General features: G+C 43.4%; 1 protein-coding gene across 2 annotated transcripts in view; it reads right to left on the bottom strand.

Moving 5' to 3' along the window:
• The window catches only part of EDC4 (enhancer of mRNA decapping 4), a 629,569-nt gene that overhangs the window by 440,328 nt on the left and 169,673 nt on the right, over window positions 1-19,568 (bottom strand). For both annotated transcript variants that reach the window (XM_082271180.1, XM_082271179.1), the window contains exon 10: window positions 11,962-12,057. In XM_082271180.1, the coding sequence (XP_082127306.1) occupies window positions 11,962-12,057 (96 nt within the window). The remainder of the gene's footprint in view (window positions 1-11,961; window positions 12,058-19,568) is intronic.

The raw sequence follows: 19,568 nt of genomic DNA on the forward strand, positions 1-19,568 counted from the left end.
CTCATCAATGAATCACACTCTTAGTCAGTTCAGCTCTTATACTATTATCTTTTGTTCAACAGATTACATCTAATAGAAGGACAAATGTGGATGAAGTGCTTAGGTAAAAAGCAACTGTGGAAGAAGAAACAACACCCATCGAGGACAGCCATTCTCCTCCCAAAAAAAAGGCCACAACATCGCTGCTCATGACTTTGCTAGGGCAGTCTTTCACTGATGGTGCAATAGAACCTAAGACCCCCTATGCCAAGGCAGAAGACGAAATGGAAAAATATTGTAAAGCCCCACCTCTGCCTCTCACTGGGGACCCTTTAAAATGGTGGCGTGAGGTCATATTCCCCCTCCTCTCTCAGCTGTCAAAGCACTACTTGTGTATCCCAGGTACAAGTGTATCTGCAGAGCGGGTTTTCTCTACTGCAGGAGATGTTATAACAGCGAAAAGAAGCAGTCTTAAACCTGAGCATGTGGATCATCTAGTGTTCTTACAGAAAAACCTACATGTTCCCAAATGCTAAGCACTGAAATAATTACTAATTCATGTTTTTAATGAATTAGTAATTACTAATTCAGTCTGCCGCCAGTCACCAGTCAGTCACATCACCAGTCTTGTTTTATAGCTTTATAGCACTGATGGTTTGTTTTTGAAGATTGTCCTGTCCAATGTGTCCATTTCCAATCCATAATCCGTTCCGTTGCTTCACACTAAAAGTGTCTAGGCAAGTAGGCAGGGGTTCATTTAACCCTCAAACAAATAAATAATATTAAAGTGTATTTTCTTCTAGACAACTGACTGACACCAAGCCAGCCACGGTGCAGCATTATAGGAAGGAAAATCATTGAGAGAAATAACTTGTACATTTGAAGCTTAACCTCGAGTAAATCTTATCTTATTGGATCACAAATAAATACACCAATTGTGGATTCTAGTGTAATATACTATATTTGTGAGTTTGTGAATGTGACCCCCATAGGATTTCCTCAAGGTTAAGCTTCAGTTTACAATTTCTCTCAAGGATTTTCCTTCCTCTAATGGTGGCTTGTTGGCTAGCTTGGCTTCAGTTACAGATGTAATCGACATGGTAGAGTGCTGCTCAGTGCAGTGCAGGTAAAGTTTTCTTTCTGTAACGTGACTGACTGACTGACTGTCGTGACAACTCAAGAGCTTATAACGCAGCTCTAGCATTAACTCAAGAGTTGATGCTGAGGCTGCGTATAAGCTTTTGAGTTGTCACGAGTCACGACACACACACACTGTTTAGTTGACTGGCAATGGCAGGGGCAAACACAATCGCAGTGAACCTGGAACATTTTATATTTTTTACAGCTTTTCTGGCACTGGAGAGATGGAGAATGGCTTGTTTTCAAAAATGGTCCATTCACATAAGTGAATTGATAATTATCTAAGCTTAAGCTTATATTTGTATAACTCCCCTCTAGCAGCCATCAACTCGCTTCACTTGAGTTGACTGGCAGTTGCAGGGGGAAACAAACATCACGGTGAACATGGAAGTTATGCAGCAGTGCACTATTGCCAGGTTCACCTTTGATATTTGCTACTAGTCATGAAGTGCTCTGTTTTGTAGAGGACACACGCCTGGAATTTATTGCAACGCATGTCTGTCTGCTGGTCTGTTGTACTCTGTAGCAATAGCAAGTGTAGGGGGTTCCCTCAACCAAACAAATACTAAAGGTAAAAGTGTATCTAGACAACTGAAGGCAAGGCAGGCAGCCCCGGTACAGGAAAGGACATCCTTGAAAGATTAAATCAATCACACATTGAAGCGTAAAACCTTGATTAAATCTTTACTGGATCACAAATACACACAAACCTGACCTAACCTATATGCCTTGAGTTGTACCAGTGTGCCAATGCCAAACCTTTCTTCAGTTCTCGTGATTCTGATGCAGACAATCGTGTTGTGTGTTTTTTTGTGATCACATGAAGATTTACTCAAGGTTTAAGCTTCAGTTGATGATTTACTCTGTCAAGGGTTTTCCTTCCTCTAATGGTGGCTTTGGCTTGGCTTCAGTTGGGTTTAATCGTGGTAGAGACAGAGACTGTCTGCAGGACAGGTAACGTTTTTTGTAAAGTAAGTGACATAAAAGTGACATAAGTGAATTGATAAGCTTAAAGCTTATATTTGTAACTTCTCTCTAGCAGCCAATCACTTGAGTTGACTGGCAGTTGCAGAGGGAAACAAACATCACGGTGAACATGGAAGTTATGCAGCAGTGCACTATTGCCAGGTTCACCCTTGATGTTTGCTACTAGTCAGGAAGTGCTCTGTTTTGTAGAGGACAGGTTATGGCACACCTGGAATTTATTGCAATGCATATTCACATAAAAGGATTTATATATAATGTTTTGTGGGAATTTATGATGACCATTTTCACAAGAATTTTAGCTTGGCTGGCTGGCTGGCTTCTTCTATCTTGGCTTGCCTTTAAAGTACAACTATAGGCCAAACTTTATCCAAAATCCAAAAAGTTTTGCCTTTAGTTGTACTTTAAATGGTGGTAGGCCTGGCTTATATTAATATTTTCTTTTATGAAGCAGTAAACTGCACTACTACAGTTTTTTACTAATTTTACTGTTACTTCTAGTAAAATACTAGTGTTGTTGTCTGTCTCTGCTATGCTGTTTGCATTTTCAGACCTTCCTATATGTTTGCAGTGCAAGTGCACTAAAGTATGCAGGGCTTGCAGGCCATGACAGGGTCCAGGAAAGTGTCTTTTGAACCAAATGAAAATAAAAAGGATTCTTTTATTTGTGACTGCTTGATTGATTGTTTTTTTGATAAAGTTTTGAAAACCATTGGGCAGTGGGCTGGGCATGGGGCAGTAATCGTGATGCATCGCGGAATCGAATCGTATCGAATCGCGACCCTAATAATCGTAATCGCATCGAATCGTGAGGTAAGTGAAGATGCGCAGCCCTAGTAAATACCCTCAAATTAAAGCTTAAAGTCTGCAGTTAAAGCACATCTTGTCTGTTTCATTTCAAATCCATTGTGATGTATAGAGCCAAAAAGATTAACATTGTGTCAATGTCCCAATATTTATGGACCTGACTATATTATTACTTTCACTATTTCTCAGTATAAATTAAACCCTTATAGTAGTGATTATCTTGTTGTACTATATAGGCAGTCCCCGAGTTACAAGCAAGATAGGGACTGTAGGTTTGTTCCTAAGTCAAATTAGTTTGCAAGTCGGAACAGGTACATTTTTTAAGTGTAGCCCCTGTCAAAATAATAATTTCTACATTTTTTGGATAGATTAGGGAACGGTTGATACCCCTGTAACATTTGTTTTGCTGCCTGCGCCCATGTTCAGAAGATTTCACCTCACTTTCTGACCCTATAACTACTGGGTTTTGAAAATCTTGGGTTGTTGTGGAAACAAGGGTTGGTGATAAAGCTTCAATGGAGACACCTTTTTCCCTTGAAAACTCTTACAGGAGTGAATTTCCCCTTCTAGGGACAGATTTTTCCTCACTTCCTGTTGTCTACCTCCGTTTGTAAGTAGGAGATGTTTGTAAGTCGGATGTTTGTAACCCGGGGCCTGAATGTAAAGGGCAAATTTTAGTTTTAACCCTATTATGACAGGTGACACAAAAAAAAAAAAAAAGCATGCTGCTGCTACTTTAACATATTTGGCCTGGTTTACACTGATGCATTTTTTGTGATGTCATGGCAGGACGAAGAACATGTATATTTTTTCTTTTTCCTCTTCTGTTCTTGGATTCGTTTTTGATATGACGCTTTGTTTATCAGCTGTCAACTTTTTTTTTTTTATAGGATTCTCGTATCTAAATGGCTATCATAAGATGTATAGGTATTTATCTATTAATATGCATATACTTATGCGAAATTTGTGAAAAGTATTTATTTAAAGATTATGTGATCTTTATGTTCACGTTAGGCTACAGGAATATTCCCAAATCCTTATATATTACTATGAAATTTTTTTTTTGTATTTCACTAAATTCTCCTAATATTCTTTAAATCATAAAATGATTGAAATGAAAAATTAGCAACTGTAGTACCATTAAAGGCCTATGTGTTTTTCTTTTCTTTTTTTGGTTAGGGATAGTTTGTTTAGATTTTGAGCATTATAGGATGTGGTACCCGACAGTTTATGTCTTACACTTAAAAGGACTCCACAATTGGACTCCTTTCTCCCACATCTATTTATTTAGACATTACATTCTTCACACACTGTCACATTCTCCACACACATTCCTACTTCTGACAACAGAGTCCCTGGCCTATACTTTTTATTCCCTTTGAGTTGGGTCATGGGGTCCTAAATTTGATCCCATCCCATTCTTTATTTCGTCCTGGGACTTTACTACCTTTATCCTAATGTCAAACAGTGATTTGACATTTTAAAGCGGTAACATGTCCTTGGTCCAGCTACCTCATGTAGAAAGCAGAGAAAAAGGCAAGACAAAGTCAAAACTTTTAAAAATGGTAGCCTGGGGGGAAGGGGGAGAGACACAAAATTCTGTAGACACCCCTAGCAAACCATCTCTGCATAAAGTGCCTAGCCATGTAATACCAACCTGCAGCAATCGGTAACCCTGCTTCATGCTACACTACGTTCAGAAGATGCTACACCCAAGGGGGCTTCAGGGACTGGGTTACACCTGCATGGATCACCACTGCCCTGGACATGTACAGCACTCTGTGGCTAACTACACACTTTGCATGGCATACCAAGAGGAACACATAAAACAGGATCCAGTGCCTGAAGCCAGCCCTATGTCTTCCTATCCTACAACAGGGACTGGGTACGATCCCTAGAGTATCGATTAGAAGAATGTGCCATTAGCTGAAGCAACAGGCACACAATTAAACTCCCTCACCTATGGTCACAAGCAAAAAAACAGAGGACAACTGTTAGTCATAGAGGCTAATTGTCCAGTCCCCTGAAGGTAGCAATATATATCCCAGTTTTCTAAGACTATGCCTATTGTGTTCTGCACTGTACAATAACCAAAAAATTATTGTGTAGAAAATATATAATACCTGAAGGAATAGGTAACAAATAAATAGTGATGGTGTTGTGTATAGAAATAAATAATAATGTGCAATCCTAATAATATGCTGAAGTGCTCTATTTAGAATCTGGTATGTCTGATGACCATACTTGATGCGATTCTCTAAATCGCTAGAAAAAAAAGTGTAATATTAAAAGTCAATCCTAGTAACTTTGATATTATCAAGTGAACAGCCTATAGCATAGTGCAATGATAAAAATGGTATAAAGAGTAAATGTGAATGGGGCTCCTATTAAAAATCACCAATAAAATAAATAATAAATATAAATATGGATATTCGAGTATAAGTGAAAATCCTCTATAGATCTAACTCCGAGGTTAGCTAAATAATACACAGTATAAAATCAGCAGGGAATCACATATAGAAAGGGGACTCTATATAGATACTCTATACATCCCATACAGTGATTAGCTACATAAAAGATCTGAAAGATACACAGTATAAAATCTGCAGGGAACCACATATAACAGGGGACCACATATAAAATGGATATCCGAAAGTAGCAGAAATGTCCAAACTTATTATAATCAAAAATGTATATATATAGTCCAAAAACAGTCCGATCAATTTCTTTCAGGTATATTATAGACCTTTACAATTAATCATAAGGTGCAAGGATGATGTAATATCAAAAGGTGACTTCAGTGCAGGTGCCTTAATCCATCTTTTATGGGTGCTAAGTATGGTGATCACTCAGTGCTCCCCGCACCCCCAGGACCGCACTAACCAGAAATAATTACCCCTGCGGGGGTAGCAGGCCTTGGTATAATATTGGCTCATATGCTTTTCGAATCCCCCTTGGTCTCTCTGGACGATCCTGCAGCTCTGGGTGCTGTCCTCTAGATATCCTAGCTATATCCTGCCCGAGTCCGATCTCTCTGCACCTTACATGTATATTCCACGGGTATATGTAGGGAAAAGAGGGCCTCACATAGAGTAGTATTGTATGGTAAAAAATGTTTATTAATCCAAAATAATACTCACAATATCACATCCGCCTAGTTGGAACGCACATCAGGTCTGTGGCACGCACGGCATCCCGGAAGTGCGCGATCGCTATTGACCATTACATGCGGTTTGTTATCTTTGCTATTTTGAGTATTATTTTGGATTTTGGATTAATAAACATTTTTTACCATACAATACTACTCTATGTGAGGCCCTCTTTTCCCCACATATACCCGTGGAATATACATGTAAGGTGCAGAGAGATCGGACTCGGGCAAGCTATAGCTAGGATATCTAGAGGACAGCACCCAGAGCTGCAGGATCGTCCAGAGAGACCAAGGGGGATTCGAAAAGCATATGAGCCAATATTATACCAAGGCCTGCTACCCCCGCAGGGGTAATTATTTCTGGTAAGTACGGTCCTGGGGGAGCACTGAGTGATCACCATACTTAGCACCCATAAAAGATGGATTAAGGCACCTGCACTGAAGTCACTTTTGGATAATACATCATCCTGCACTGAAGTCACCTTTTGATATTACATCATCCTTGCACCTTATGATTAATTGTAAAGGTCTATAATATACCTGAAAGAAATTGATTGAACAACTGTTTTTGGACTATATATATACATTTTTTATTATAATAAGTTTGGATACTTCTGCTACTTTCGGATATCCATTTTATATGTGGTCCCCTGTTATATGTGGTTCCCTAGCAGATTTTATACTGTGTATCTTTCAGATATTTTATGTAGCTAATCACTGTATGGGATGTATAGAGTATCTATATAGAGTCCCCTTTCTATATGTGATTCCCTGCTGATTTTATACTGTGTATTATTTAGCTAACCCCGGAGTTAGATCTATAGAGGATTTTCACTTATACTCTAATATCCATATTTATATTTATTGGTGATTGTTAATAGGAGCCCCATTCACATTTACTCTTTATACCATTTTTATCATTGCACTATGCTATAGGCTGTTCACTTGATAATATCAAAGTTACTAGGATTGACTTTTAATATTACACGTTTTTTCTAGCGATTTAGAGAATCGCATCAAGTATGGTCATCAGACATACCAGATTCTAAATAGAGCACTTCAGCATATTATTAGGATTGCACATTATTATTTATTTCTATACATAACACCATCACTATTTATTTGTTACCTATTCCTTCAGGTAATATATATTTTCTACACAATAATTTTTTGGTTATTGCACTACTGCACTTTAAGTAGGGTTTATGCTAATTGTTAACAAGTGATTCATAGGCAGCGCCATATACCTCCCTTTTCTCTTTTTTATCTTTACTATATATACTAGGATTATAGTCATAGAGGTAGGCTGCAGCGGGGTATATTTGGATTCTATTATATCCTAAGCGCGGATTTTTTTACATATTTAATAATGGGCACTGGGGGGGCACAACTGATAGATGGCAATGGTGGGCAGCACTGATGGGGAGGGCACTGATGGGCAGCATTGATGGGGAGGGCAATGGCTTGGGCTCCCTTAGCCCTGATTGCCATCCCTGGAGGGCATCCCTGGGGTCATGGGTGGGCATCCCTGGCAGTTCTAGTGGCACCCCCCCCCCCAAGGGCCTGCACTGGTAATCAATGCTCTGATTACCAGTGCAGACCCCCCGTCAGGAGAGCCGCAGATCGGCTCTCCTCTACTCATGCCTGTCGGGCACAAACTGAGGAAAGCCGATCAACGGCACTTCCTATTTACTATGTGACCAGCTGTGATGGGACACAGCTGTTCACATGGTAAAAAGCCTACTTCAGTAGGCTCTTTACCGAGATCAGAGATGTGGTGTGTAAGAGTTATGTGGTGTGGTGGTGTCTACGTGCCCCAAGGGGCACGTAGAGCGCATTATCCTGCCTCCGTCATATGACGTCCGGTCAGGATAATGCAACCACCTTCCTGCTGTCATTTGCCTATAGGGCGGGCGGGAAGTGGTTAAGTGGACTTTTTCACGTTTACATACCCTGGCAGAATTCATGATTTCTTGGCCATTTTTCAGAGAAAATGAATGATAACACAAAAACTTCTTTCACTCATGGTTAGTGTTTGGCTGTAGCCATTTATTATCAATCAACTGTGTTTACTGCTTGAAGTCATTTGTGGTATTTGTGGATGAGGCTCTTTATCTTCTCAAATGGTAAAGCTGCCCATTCTTCCTGGCAAAAAGCCTCTAGTTCCTGTAAATTCTTGGGCTATCTTGTATAAACTGCATGTTTGAGATCTCCCCTGAGTGGCTCAATGATATTGAGGTCAGGAGACGGAGGTGGCCACTCCAGAAACTTCACTTTATTCTGCTGTAGCCAATGATAGGTCGACTTGGCCTTGTGTTAAGGATCATTGTCATGTTGGAATGTCCAAGTACGTCCCATGCGCAGCTTCCGGGCTGATGAATGCAAATTTTCCTCCAGTATTTTTTGATAACATACTGCATTCATCTTGCCATCAATTCTGACCAAATTTCCAGTGCCTTTGCAGCTCACACTTCCCCAAAACCTCAGCGATCCATAGACCCAATAGAACCCCTTATTTTCCACTTCTTGATTAGAGTTTGAACACTGCTGATCGGCATTCTCAATTCCTTGGATATCTTTTCTATCCCTTTCTTGTTTTATACAGTTCAGCTACCTTTTTCCCACAGATCCTTTGACAACTCTTTTGCTTTCCTGATGACTCAGAATGCAGAAACATCATTGCAGCACTGGATGAAAGATGCAAGGGACTGTCAGGAGTCCAGAAACTTACTGACCTTTTATACAAACACACTAATTACAAGCAAACAGATCACAGGGGAGGATGGTTACCTTTAATAGCCATTCAAACCCCTTTGTGTGAACTTGTGTGCATGTTATCAGGCCAAAATCACCGAGGTATGTAAACTATTGATCAGGGTCATTTGGGTAGTTTCTGTTGTCATTATGATTTAAAAGAAGTAAACACAGTAGAATAAAAAATGGCTTCAGCAAAACACTAACCACGAGTGAAAGAAAAGTTTTTGTGTTTTCATGTTCTCAAAGAAATAGACAAGAAATCATAAATTCTGCCAGGGCATGTAAACTTATGAGCACAACTGTATATACAGTGGGTACGAAAAGTATTCAGACCCCCTTAAATTTTTCACTTTTTGTTATATTGCAGCCATTTGCTAAAATCATTTAGGTTCATTCTTCTTCCTCATGAATGTACACATAGCTCCCCATATTGACGGAAAAACACAGAATTGTTGACATTGTTGCAGATTTATTAAAAAAGAAAAACTGAAATATCACATGGTCCTAAGTATTCAGACCCTTTGCTCAGTAGAAGCCCCCTTTTGATCTAATACAGCCAGGAGTCTTTTTGGGAAAGATGCAACAAGTCTTTCACACCTGGATTTGGGGATCCTCTGCCATTCCTCCTTGCAGATCCTCTCCAGTTCTGTCAGGATGGATGGTAAACGTTGGTGGACAGCCATTTTTAGGTCTCTCCAGAGATGCTCAATTGGGTTTAAGTCAGGGCTCTGGCGGGCCATTCAAGAACAGTCACAGAGTTGTTGTGAAGCCACTCCATTATTTTAGCTGTGTGCTTAGGGTCATTGTCTTGTTGGAAGGTAAACCTTCGGCCCAGTCTGAGGTCCAGAGCACTCTGGAGAAGGTTTTTGTCCAGGATATCCCTGTACTTGGCCGCATTCATCTTTCCCTCGATTGCAACAAGTCGTCCTGTCCCTGCAGCTGAAAAACACCCCCACAGCATGATGCTGCCACCACCATGCTTCACTGTTGGGACTGTATTGGACAGGTGATGAGCAGTGCCTGGGTTTTCTCCACACATACCGCTTAGAATTAAGGCCAAAAAGTTCTATTTTGGTCTCATCAGACCAGAGAATCTTATTTCTCACCATCTTGGAGTCCTTCAGGTGTTTTTTAGCAAACTCCATGCGGGCTTTTATGTGTCTTACACTGAGGAGAGGCTTCAGTCGGGCCACTCTGCCATAAAGCCCCGACTGGTGGAGGGCTGCAGTGATGGTTGACTTTCTACAACTTTCTCCCATCTCCTGACTGCATCTCTGGAGCTCAGCCACAGTGATCTTTGGGTTCTTCTTTACCTCTCTCACCAAGGCTCTTCTCCCCCGATAGCTCAGTTTGGCCGGACGGCCAGCTCTAGGAAGGGTTCTGGTCGTCCCAAACGTCTTCCATTTGAGGATTATGGAGGCCACTGTGCTCTTAGGAACCTTAAGTGCAGCAGAAATCTTTTTGTAACCTTGGCCAGATCTGTGCCTTGCCACAATTCTGTCTCTGAGCTCTTCAGGCAGTTCCTTTGACCTCATGATTCTCATTTGCTCTGACATGCATTGTGATCTGGAAGGTCTTATATAGACAGGTGTGTGGCTTTCCTAATCAAGTCCAATCAGTATAATCAAACACAGCTGGACTCAAATGAAGGTGTAGAACCATCTCAAGGATGATCAGAAGAAATGGAAAGCACCTGAGTTAAATATATGAGTGTCACAGCAAAGGGTCTGCATACTTAGGACCATGTGATATTTCAGTTTTTCTTTTTTAATAAATCTGCAACAATGTCAACAATTCTGTGTTTTTCCGTCAATATGGGGAGCTGTGTGTACATTCATGAGGAAGAAGAATGAACTTAAATGATTTTAGCAAATGGCTGCAATATAACAAAGAGTGAAAAATTTAAGGGGGTCTGAATACTTTTCGTACCCACTGTATATTATTTAGTTACTTATATTACTGGATCTTATATTATAGTTGGTGCCTAATTTATAATTTTTCTTTCACTAGTTTCAGGAATATGTGTGTAGGAAATACTGTGCTTATGCAGGTACACTTTATGGAGACATCAGGGGGTCTATTAGACCCACAATGTCTCCACAGCCCTCCATAACAGCAAATCAAGCACAGATGTCATGTCGGGTCACTCAAAGCACGGTAACAATGATCAGTCAGCTGCAGAGCTGCCCAGATAACTTTTAATAATCACCAGCTGCATCCATGATCTTGGTATAAACACTTGCTGACAGGACGTTTTTATACGCACATCAAGTGATTAAATAAAAGTAGATTTTCCACAAGATAGAACGTATGCATTGGTAGAAGATTACATCTATTGGCCTATGTTGCGAATATCATCTGGTTGTTGATGCTCAAACTGGCTAATTATCAATAGAACAATGTGCAATAGAGATAATATAAAAGAGGTACCCATCGGCCCAAATGAGATTCTGCAATTTTGATTCCGTTTTTTTCTACTTCCTAGGTCTCCTGCTTATTTTTTCTTGCCCAGAGGTGACAAAGCTTTATAGTCTAGTGAGCAGACCAGAGCAAATAGCCTGGCACCACTCTAGCAGAGTTTTGTAAATTACAAATTTGGCTCAACACAATTACAAATCTTTTAGCAGGTAAACAAAACACATATGTTTAAACAGTGCCTTTTGACTGAGGTTAAACAATAAGGCATTAAAAGTGGTTCTAAAGTTTTCTGAAGTCTTTCCAAAGAAAATGTTTTCCTTAATGCATTCCGTGCATTAAGGTAGCAAACGTTCCAGTATAATATTGCTCCCACCCCACCTTATACTTACCTGAGCCCCGTGTCTATCTAGTATTGTGACCGTCTGCAAGGGCACTGGTCTCCACCTCTTTTCTCACAAGACAGAGAAGGAACAATGGGAGTCACTGGCTCATGCTGCTGTTAATCAAATCCTATGAGTAGACAGTGGGGGAAGGGGCAGGGCTGAGCAGAACTGTGTGTGTCAAACACACAGGTAAGTATATCCGGTTTGTTTTTTGTATAAAAAGGATAAATAGCCTTCATAGATGCTTCTAGTACTGAAGTTGTTGTTTTTGACATTCAAGTTGAATCATTAAAACCAAAACATCTTGTGTATACTCATAGTTTAGTAACAAATGTGTCTCACCACACAGTTTGCAGACAAGTCCATGAAACTGTGCACCACATCTTAAGCTCTCTGTTCTGATCCGCCCCTGTGATTAGGAATCTCCAAAATGGTACTCTAAAGTGCAAAAGGATAAAAGAAATGCTTTGTGAGAACTAGTCAAAAGAAATCCCCATGGCTTAACTAGGTGATGTCAACAGGATGATCCAATAGCATGCACAGCACAAAGAAAAGGTTAAAAGAGCTTCCCTTTAAAAAATTAATGAACAATGTCAATGACAATCACACTGCTTAGACATGAAAAAAGGGTATGTGTACATGGACACTTTGGAATCAATTTAAAAGTGTGTTCCAACAAAATTCACACATTTTCCAATCAAATCCATTTAGAAAAAAGTGTAAATTTTGGGTGCAACATTTATAGGTAGACCTCTAATTCTATGAATTTCCAAAATATGGTAATATGCAAAGGTTTTGCTTTATTTTAAAGCAACTAAACAATTTAGAAGTGCGCTTTTTCAGATGTTTGCCAAACTTTTCATATATGCAATCAAAAAAAAAAAAAAAAAAGAAAAAAAGGATTCCAGTAATGTTAAAATTAAAAAAAAAAAAAAACTCTGGACATTAAGGACCCACCTTACATGAAAGAATTCATTTAATTCTACCTACAAAATATTTAGCATAAGATGGGCCTCGACCATGGAAGCTGTGCCCAGAAAATGCAAGCAGAGTGTTAAGGACTAGCCCCTAAAATAGCAGCTCCCTGCAGCCGGTCTTTTTATTGCGAATAGTTCTGTACTTTGTTCTGCAGTGTTTCTATTTGAGAAAGACATCTTGTTAGAGGAATAGAGGTTTTTGCCTCTTCAGGTCAGACTTGTCCCTCTGACAATAGGTAATCTTACAACTGGTAGGGGAATGTTTAACAGGCTGCAGGAGAGACTCACAAAGCACAGATCCACAGAATGAATAACGCAGAAGCAAGGAGGAGATTCAGGCCATGCACATTCCTCTTTAGCATGCAGAACAGTAATGACATAATCAAATCTCAATCTAAATCCCAATTAGGAAGTGCACCACTGTTTTTCAGGAAGAATTCAAGACGTACATTTTTTAGGGTACAAGTGCAAATCTTCACTTTTTGAGTTCAAGTCCAAAAATGCTAAAGTCTATGATTTTAATTTCAGTTACATTGGTCCAGCTTGGACCAATTGAATCCGTATTAAACCCCAAAAGCAAAATCCTTTATTATATAAAGGACCTGCCACCTCTAGAAGGGGATCTAGAGGGGAAACATGCTTCTGGGGTTCCATGGAAAGCACCACATCCCAGCAGGCACCACAAAAAAAGGGACAACAAAAGAAAGGAGGCAGAAGCATACTAAGACCAGCCTAGCATAAAAGGAAGATGCCCAAGGGAGGACTCAACATCAGCCCGCCAAAGAGAACGGCATAATGCCTACCTGCGCAGCCCTCTGCAGATACAGGGCGCCAAGGTTTCATACCCTTGTCAGTGGACCCCAAGAGACGAAAAACTTCTTGTGAGCCCAAAAAAAAACAAAAATGGGCCACGTCTGCGACAAGGTTCTCTCCCCTTTCCAGACTGTGGAAGAAAGCTACTCTTCCCCTCTTCTGAGACTCTTAATGATGTCATCCCTAAACAGGTGATCGCCTTGAAAGGGTAATTCAGACAGATCTTTTATAGAAGTCTGGTCTGCAGACCAATACTTCAGCACAATACACGCTCAAGCATCACTCCAGAAACAGATAGCCTAGAAATCAGGGGAACCGTATCCAAAAAGACATACCAGGCAAAACTGCAGCCCCTGGACCAACTGGTCCACCACTCAGAAAAGGCAGGTGGGAAACAGGAACACCCTCAAGCAAGGCCAAGGGGCCCTCTAAACAGCAGCCTGCAAAACTTTGCGGCCAAAAGGAAGCATCCGCAGATGCCAGCACATCCACCTTATAAAACTTGGTAAAGGTGTGAACAGATGACCAGGTTGCCGCCTTTCACCCCTGAAGCACAGATGCCTGATGGCGAAAAGCCCAGAAAGCACTAAGCGCCCGAGTAGAATGCGCCTTGACAGGAAAGGGAGGAACCGGACCCTTAATGGAATAAGCCTGCACCACTGTCTGCTGTGACTTTTTCCAGATGGATCAGACAGACACAGGCAGCCCTTTCTTTGGGCCATCCGTGAACACAAAGAGCGAGTCAGACTTGCAAAAAGACTCAGTAGATGCCAAACACACCTTGATCGCCCGAACAACATCCAGGGTATGCAGAGCAAATTCCTTAGGCTGTGTAGGCTTAGGACACAAAGAGGATAACACAATGTCCTCATTTAAGTGACAACTGGAAACCACCTTCGGCAGGAAGGACAGATCCGGCTGAAATACCACCTTATTCCTGTGAACTACCAGGTAGGGAGAACGACCGGATAGCACCGCCAGTTTTGACACCCTGCGCGCACAAATGATAGCCACCAAGAAGGCTACCTTCTGAGACAAGGTAAGCAGGGGAATCTCCCGAATACTCTCAAAGGGAGGCCTCTGGAGAACTGACAGCACCAAATTAAGGTCCCAAGGTGGTAGTGGAAGTCGCACCAGAGGTACCAAGTGTCGCACCCCCTGGACAAAGCTACGCACCAGGGTTGGGTGGCCAATGGCCTCTGAAAGAAAATAGCCAAGGCCAACACCTGACCCTTGATAGTACTCAGTCAACTTTTGATCAGCCCCCTGTTAAAAGGAAAGCTAAGACCCGAGCCACCGAATAGGAACAAGGGTGGGTCCCAAGAGACTCACACCACGCAATGTACGACTTCCACGTACGATGCTAAATCTTCCTAGAAGTCGTCTTTCTCGCGTTTAGCAGAGTGGGAATTACTGAAGCAGACAATCCCCCTGTCTTTCAGCAACTGGCTTTCAACAGCCAAGCCGTCAAAGCTAGTGACTGTAAAACAGGATGGAAGATTGGCCCCTGAGACAGTAGATCCTCCCTGAGAGGAAGTCTACAAGGGGCGTCTGCGACAAGCCTGACCAGGTCGGCGTACCAAGCACGGTGAGGCCAGTCCGGAGCCACAAGAATGGCCAGAATCCCTTCCGCCCCTATCCTGCGAAGAAGTCTTGGCAGTAACTTGAGAGGAGGAAAGGAACATCAGCCGGTACTGGCCCCAAGGGGCCACCAGCGCGTCTGCGGCATCTGCCAGAGGTTCCCTGAGAGCGGGCCACAAACCTCTGTACCTTCCTGTTGATGTGGGACGCCAACAGATCCAAGTCTGGAGTGCTCCAACGAAGGCACAACTGCTGATACACGTCCTGATGCAGGGACCACTCCACTGCATCTAAGGCCTGGCGGCTAAGGAAATCCCCCTGACAATTTTCCACTCCCGGAATGTGGACAGAGGAGAGAGCTGGAACATGTATGGCGCTCCGCCCAACGTAGAACACCCCCTACTTCCAGGGCTGCAAGGACACTCTTGGTGCCCCCACCCCCCTCCCCCCTGGTTACTGACATAAGCCATGGCCTTAGCATTGTCGGCTTGAATGCACCATGGACAACCCTCCAAACGTTCGGTCCAGTGCGCCAGGCAAAGCCGGATCGCTCTCAGCTCCAGGACATTGATCGGCAATCGAGATTCCTCCAGAGACCAGACTCCCTGAGCCGAGTCCTGATTAAGGACTCCTCCCCACCCGGACAGACTCCCATTCGTTGTGACAATGTCCAGTATATGGGGAGAAAGGATTTCCCAGAGTGAAGCATCGAAGACTGAAGCCACCAGACCAGGGACTCCCTGGCCCTGTGACTTAGCCGAATTTGAAGGTCCAGAGAATTCGGGTGTATGTCCCACTTGAGAAGAATTTCCCTTTGAAGAACCCTCGTGTCGAATTGAGCAAATGGGACAGCCTTGAAGGAGGACACCATCAACACCAGCACTCTCATACAGGTCCGAAGGGACGACCGGTCGTTTGACATCAACAGCTGAACTGCTGACTGGAGCTTCTGGAGTTTCTCCAAAGAAAAAAAACACCCTTGCTGAGGACGTGTCCAAAGTCAGGCCCAGATAGACCAGTCTCATGGAAGGGGTCAGAGACGACTTCTGAAGATTCACGATCCAACCGAACGCCTCCAGAGTGACTCCCAAACGCCTCCTCATGGTGACCCCCAAGTTTTCCATCAGTAACGCGGGGGACTCCGCACTAAGAATCAGATTGTCCAGGTAACCCAGGACTGATATCCCCCGCTGCCATAGCAGCGCCAGGACCAGGGACAACACCTTTGTGAAGACCTGGGGAGAAGAGGCCACAAACTGATAGTGATCCTCTTCCACGGCAAAACTGAGAAACCATTGATGAGTGGCACAGATTGGTATGTGAAGGTAGGCATTCTTGATGTCTATTGAAGCAGGAAATCCCCCTGATATAGGGAGGCCACCACCGTGTGAATAGCTTCCATCTTGAACTTTTGAGCGTGCACGAACACATTCAGTGACTTTAGGTCCAGGATCGGAAGCACTTTGCCTTCTTGGGAACCATGAACAGGTTGGAATAAAACCATGAAAGCGTTCCGTGAGCAGAACCGACACTATCACTCCTTGCTGTAGCAGGTAATGCACTGCCCCATAGAGCGCTCGCAAGCTATCCGGGGATAGGCGGACATTGGAAGGGAAAAACCTGACCGGAGGAAAAGATCGAAACTCGGACCATTTGTCTGGGATCCAGGCCAGTCGCAGGTCCGAGAACCGGCAAAGGCGTCCCCTCACCCCAGTCATGGGTGAGGGCACACCTTAAGGCCGAGGGAGTCTTGTCCGCAGGCCTGGCAGAACCGGACTTCTATTTCCCAGACCAGGGAGGCTTGAAACCACCCGAGGGAGGCTTGAAGGGCTTTGCTTTATCGGCTGCCACCAAGCAAATAAAATACTGTGAGCCGAAAAGGACAGACCCCCACCTACGCTGAGGGTCCCTACCCTTGGAAGCCTGCAGAAAAAAAAGTACTCTTACCCCCAGTAAGACCTTTAATATTGTCGTCCAGGGTAGCCCCAAACAGACGGTCCCCTTGAAATGGGAGATCCGTCAAGGCCTTCTTAGAAGCCAGATCCGCAGACCAACACTTCAACCAGAACATACGCTTCATGACCAGGGCCAAAAACGACAGACGACCCCCAAAAGGGAAGCAGTGTCCAGCGCGGCATCGCAAGCAAATTGCAGCCCCTGCACCATCTGGTCAAACAGCTCCCCAAAGGCAGGAGGCACAGGCTTGCCCTCCACGTCACGGCGTAGCAGCTTCGCCCATTCAGTCACTGTTTGCATGACAAGGGCCGCAGTAAAAGCAGGCCTCAGAGCAGTTCCCGCCAGAGAGTACATGCTGCGGGCCACAGCCTCCGCCTTTCTATTCTCTGGGTCCTAAAGGATGGGGAATCTTCCACCGGAATAACGGTAGCCTTGTTAAGCCTAGAGACTGGAGGATCCACCTTAGGTGGTAGCGACCACTTCTTTACCAGAGACTTCTCAAAGGGGTAGCGTCTAGTAAACCACTTAGACACCCCAGGGGAACGTTTTGGCCGATCCCATTCTTTTGCGAGTAGGTCAGCAAAATAAGTGGGGAAAGGAAAAAAAACCCTTGAAGGTTTATGGGCCCTGAAGGCAACCTGCACCCCAAGAGCGATGACAGCTGCATCCTCCAATTTTAGGGTTTCAAGCACAGAAACAACCAGTGCGTCCACCAGCGCCTTATCTTGGGCAGCAGTAGCGGTAGAGGGCTCATCCTCACTATCAGAGGAGGCATGGCACGGGTACCAGACCCGGCCGGGGTACCGACGTCTGCGGCAGATGAGTCAGACTCAGAAATCGAGACATCAGAGGAGGCAGGGGTAGGTGGGGGTCGATTCCTCGCACCACGCCCTCTAAAGGCCACCTCCCCCCGGGACACAAATGCTTCCAGGACTGCTGAAATCGCATCGGTGGACAGTTGAGATCCGGAGGGCCCTGCCACCTTCGTGAGGGGGTTAGGTAGGGACACATGGTCTGAGGGGTCCATGTTGTGCTAATAGAATCCAACTGCAAATTTTAAGAAAAATGTGCAAAGAATGTCCCCACAGCGCCCTCTGGAGGTAAGGCATGCGCTAAGGACCCCCACAGAGAGATAGAGAATATGCCCCCAGCAACTCGCTGTTCCTAAAATGCAGCAATGTGATCAGGAAGGTCTGCACGTGTCAGCGGCAGCTCAGAAAAAGAAAGTGAGCCAGGAAGCTGCCCGGGGTGAAGGAACGGGCTCCTCCGACCAAAAAAAGGGGGGTCACCAAAGGACAAAGGGAACCCAGGAGTGTGAGGGTCCGACCATGCCAGGGAGGGAGCCCGCGTCCACCCCAAAATCCAACAGAGAAGAGTGGGGGAACATTTATTTACCCATACTAGGAACACAGGTGGGCTCCATCTCCTGACAGGACCCCTCTCCACCGAAGTGTGGGGGCTGTCAGTCAAATAGAAACGCTGTGACATAGGCCTTGACCCTGTCGTGTGCGACCTGGTGAGACGTTTAACTCACAGGGCCAGTCACCGATGCGGCCGACCAAGCGCGGAGCTAAGGCCTGCACGCGCTCGTTGCCCAGACTGGGGTGACCACTGGATCTAGATATCCAGCCCGTCGCCCAGCCCAGCATAGTTGCTTGAAGATCTCACAGGAAAAAAATTCCAGACAAAAAGCTAGCTAAAAAAAAAAACCTAAATAAAAAATGACTTTAATGCCAGCCCCAAAGATCCCAGCAAGGAACTAGATCCTCACTCCTGACTAGGCAGATTAAAGCGGACTTCCTATGCAGGAAGAGAAAGGGTATACAACCAGGGACTGCCCATAGGCGTGGCCAGAAATTCTTTCTGCCTAGTGTCCTACTGCTGTAGGGGGCGGAATAACCCTACTGATATGAATCAGAGGACTGCGTCCGTCAATGACGATAGAGAAAAAAACATTTTAAAAGGAAAAACTGCCAGGACCAGAGATCCCAGCAGGGAAGTAGGTCCTTACTCCTGACTAGGCAGAAAAAAAAACTGAAGACCTATAGCAAAGAAGGGGTAGTATACCACCTGGGACTGCTTAATAGGCATAGCCAAGTTCTTTTTTCTGCCTAGTGTCCTATTCCTGTAGGGGGCAATATAACCCTATGGTTATGAATAATGGAGAGCTGTGTCCGTCAATTAATGAAAGATAAAAAAAAAAATTGTAAGAAAAAAAAAAAAGATAAAAAAATTGAAAAAAATGACAATTTCTGTCAGTCTGCAGGAGATCTGTGCAGCATCAGCCATCTGCTGATGTCTGGTGCAATGCTTTCCAGGCTCCTGGAAAAAAAAAAGAAATTGTAAATGAACATTTTTTTTACCTGCCAAAAAATGTGCATTTATAATTTTTATTCAAAAGGTGAACTTATCCTTTAGCTGTCAAATAACTTATTACATGTGATATGTTAAGTGTTTTAAAGTGACTATCAATTAAAAAAATATTGTATATTGGTAGGATAAAAAAAAAAAAAAAAAGATAATTTGGTAATGTAGCATCTTTCAGACCCCAGCTTTATCTAAATGATGTGCCAACACTTCCTACATAGTGTCAATGGTTTCCAGCAGCCCTTCCACCCCGTA

This window comes from Pelophylax lessonae (assembly GCF_965119305.1).
Source record: "Pelophylax lessonae genome assembly, chromosome: 10".
NCBI lineage: Eukaryota > Metazoa > Chordata > Amphibia > Anura > Ranidae > Pelophylax > Pelophylax lessonae.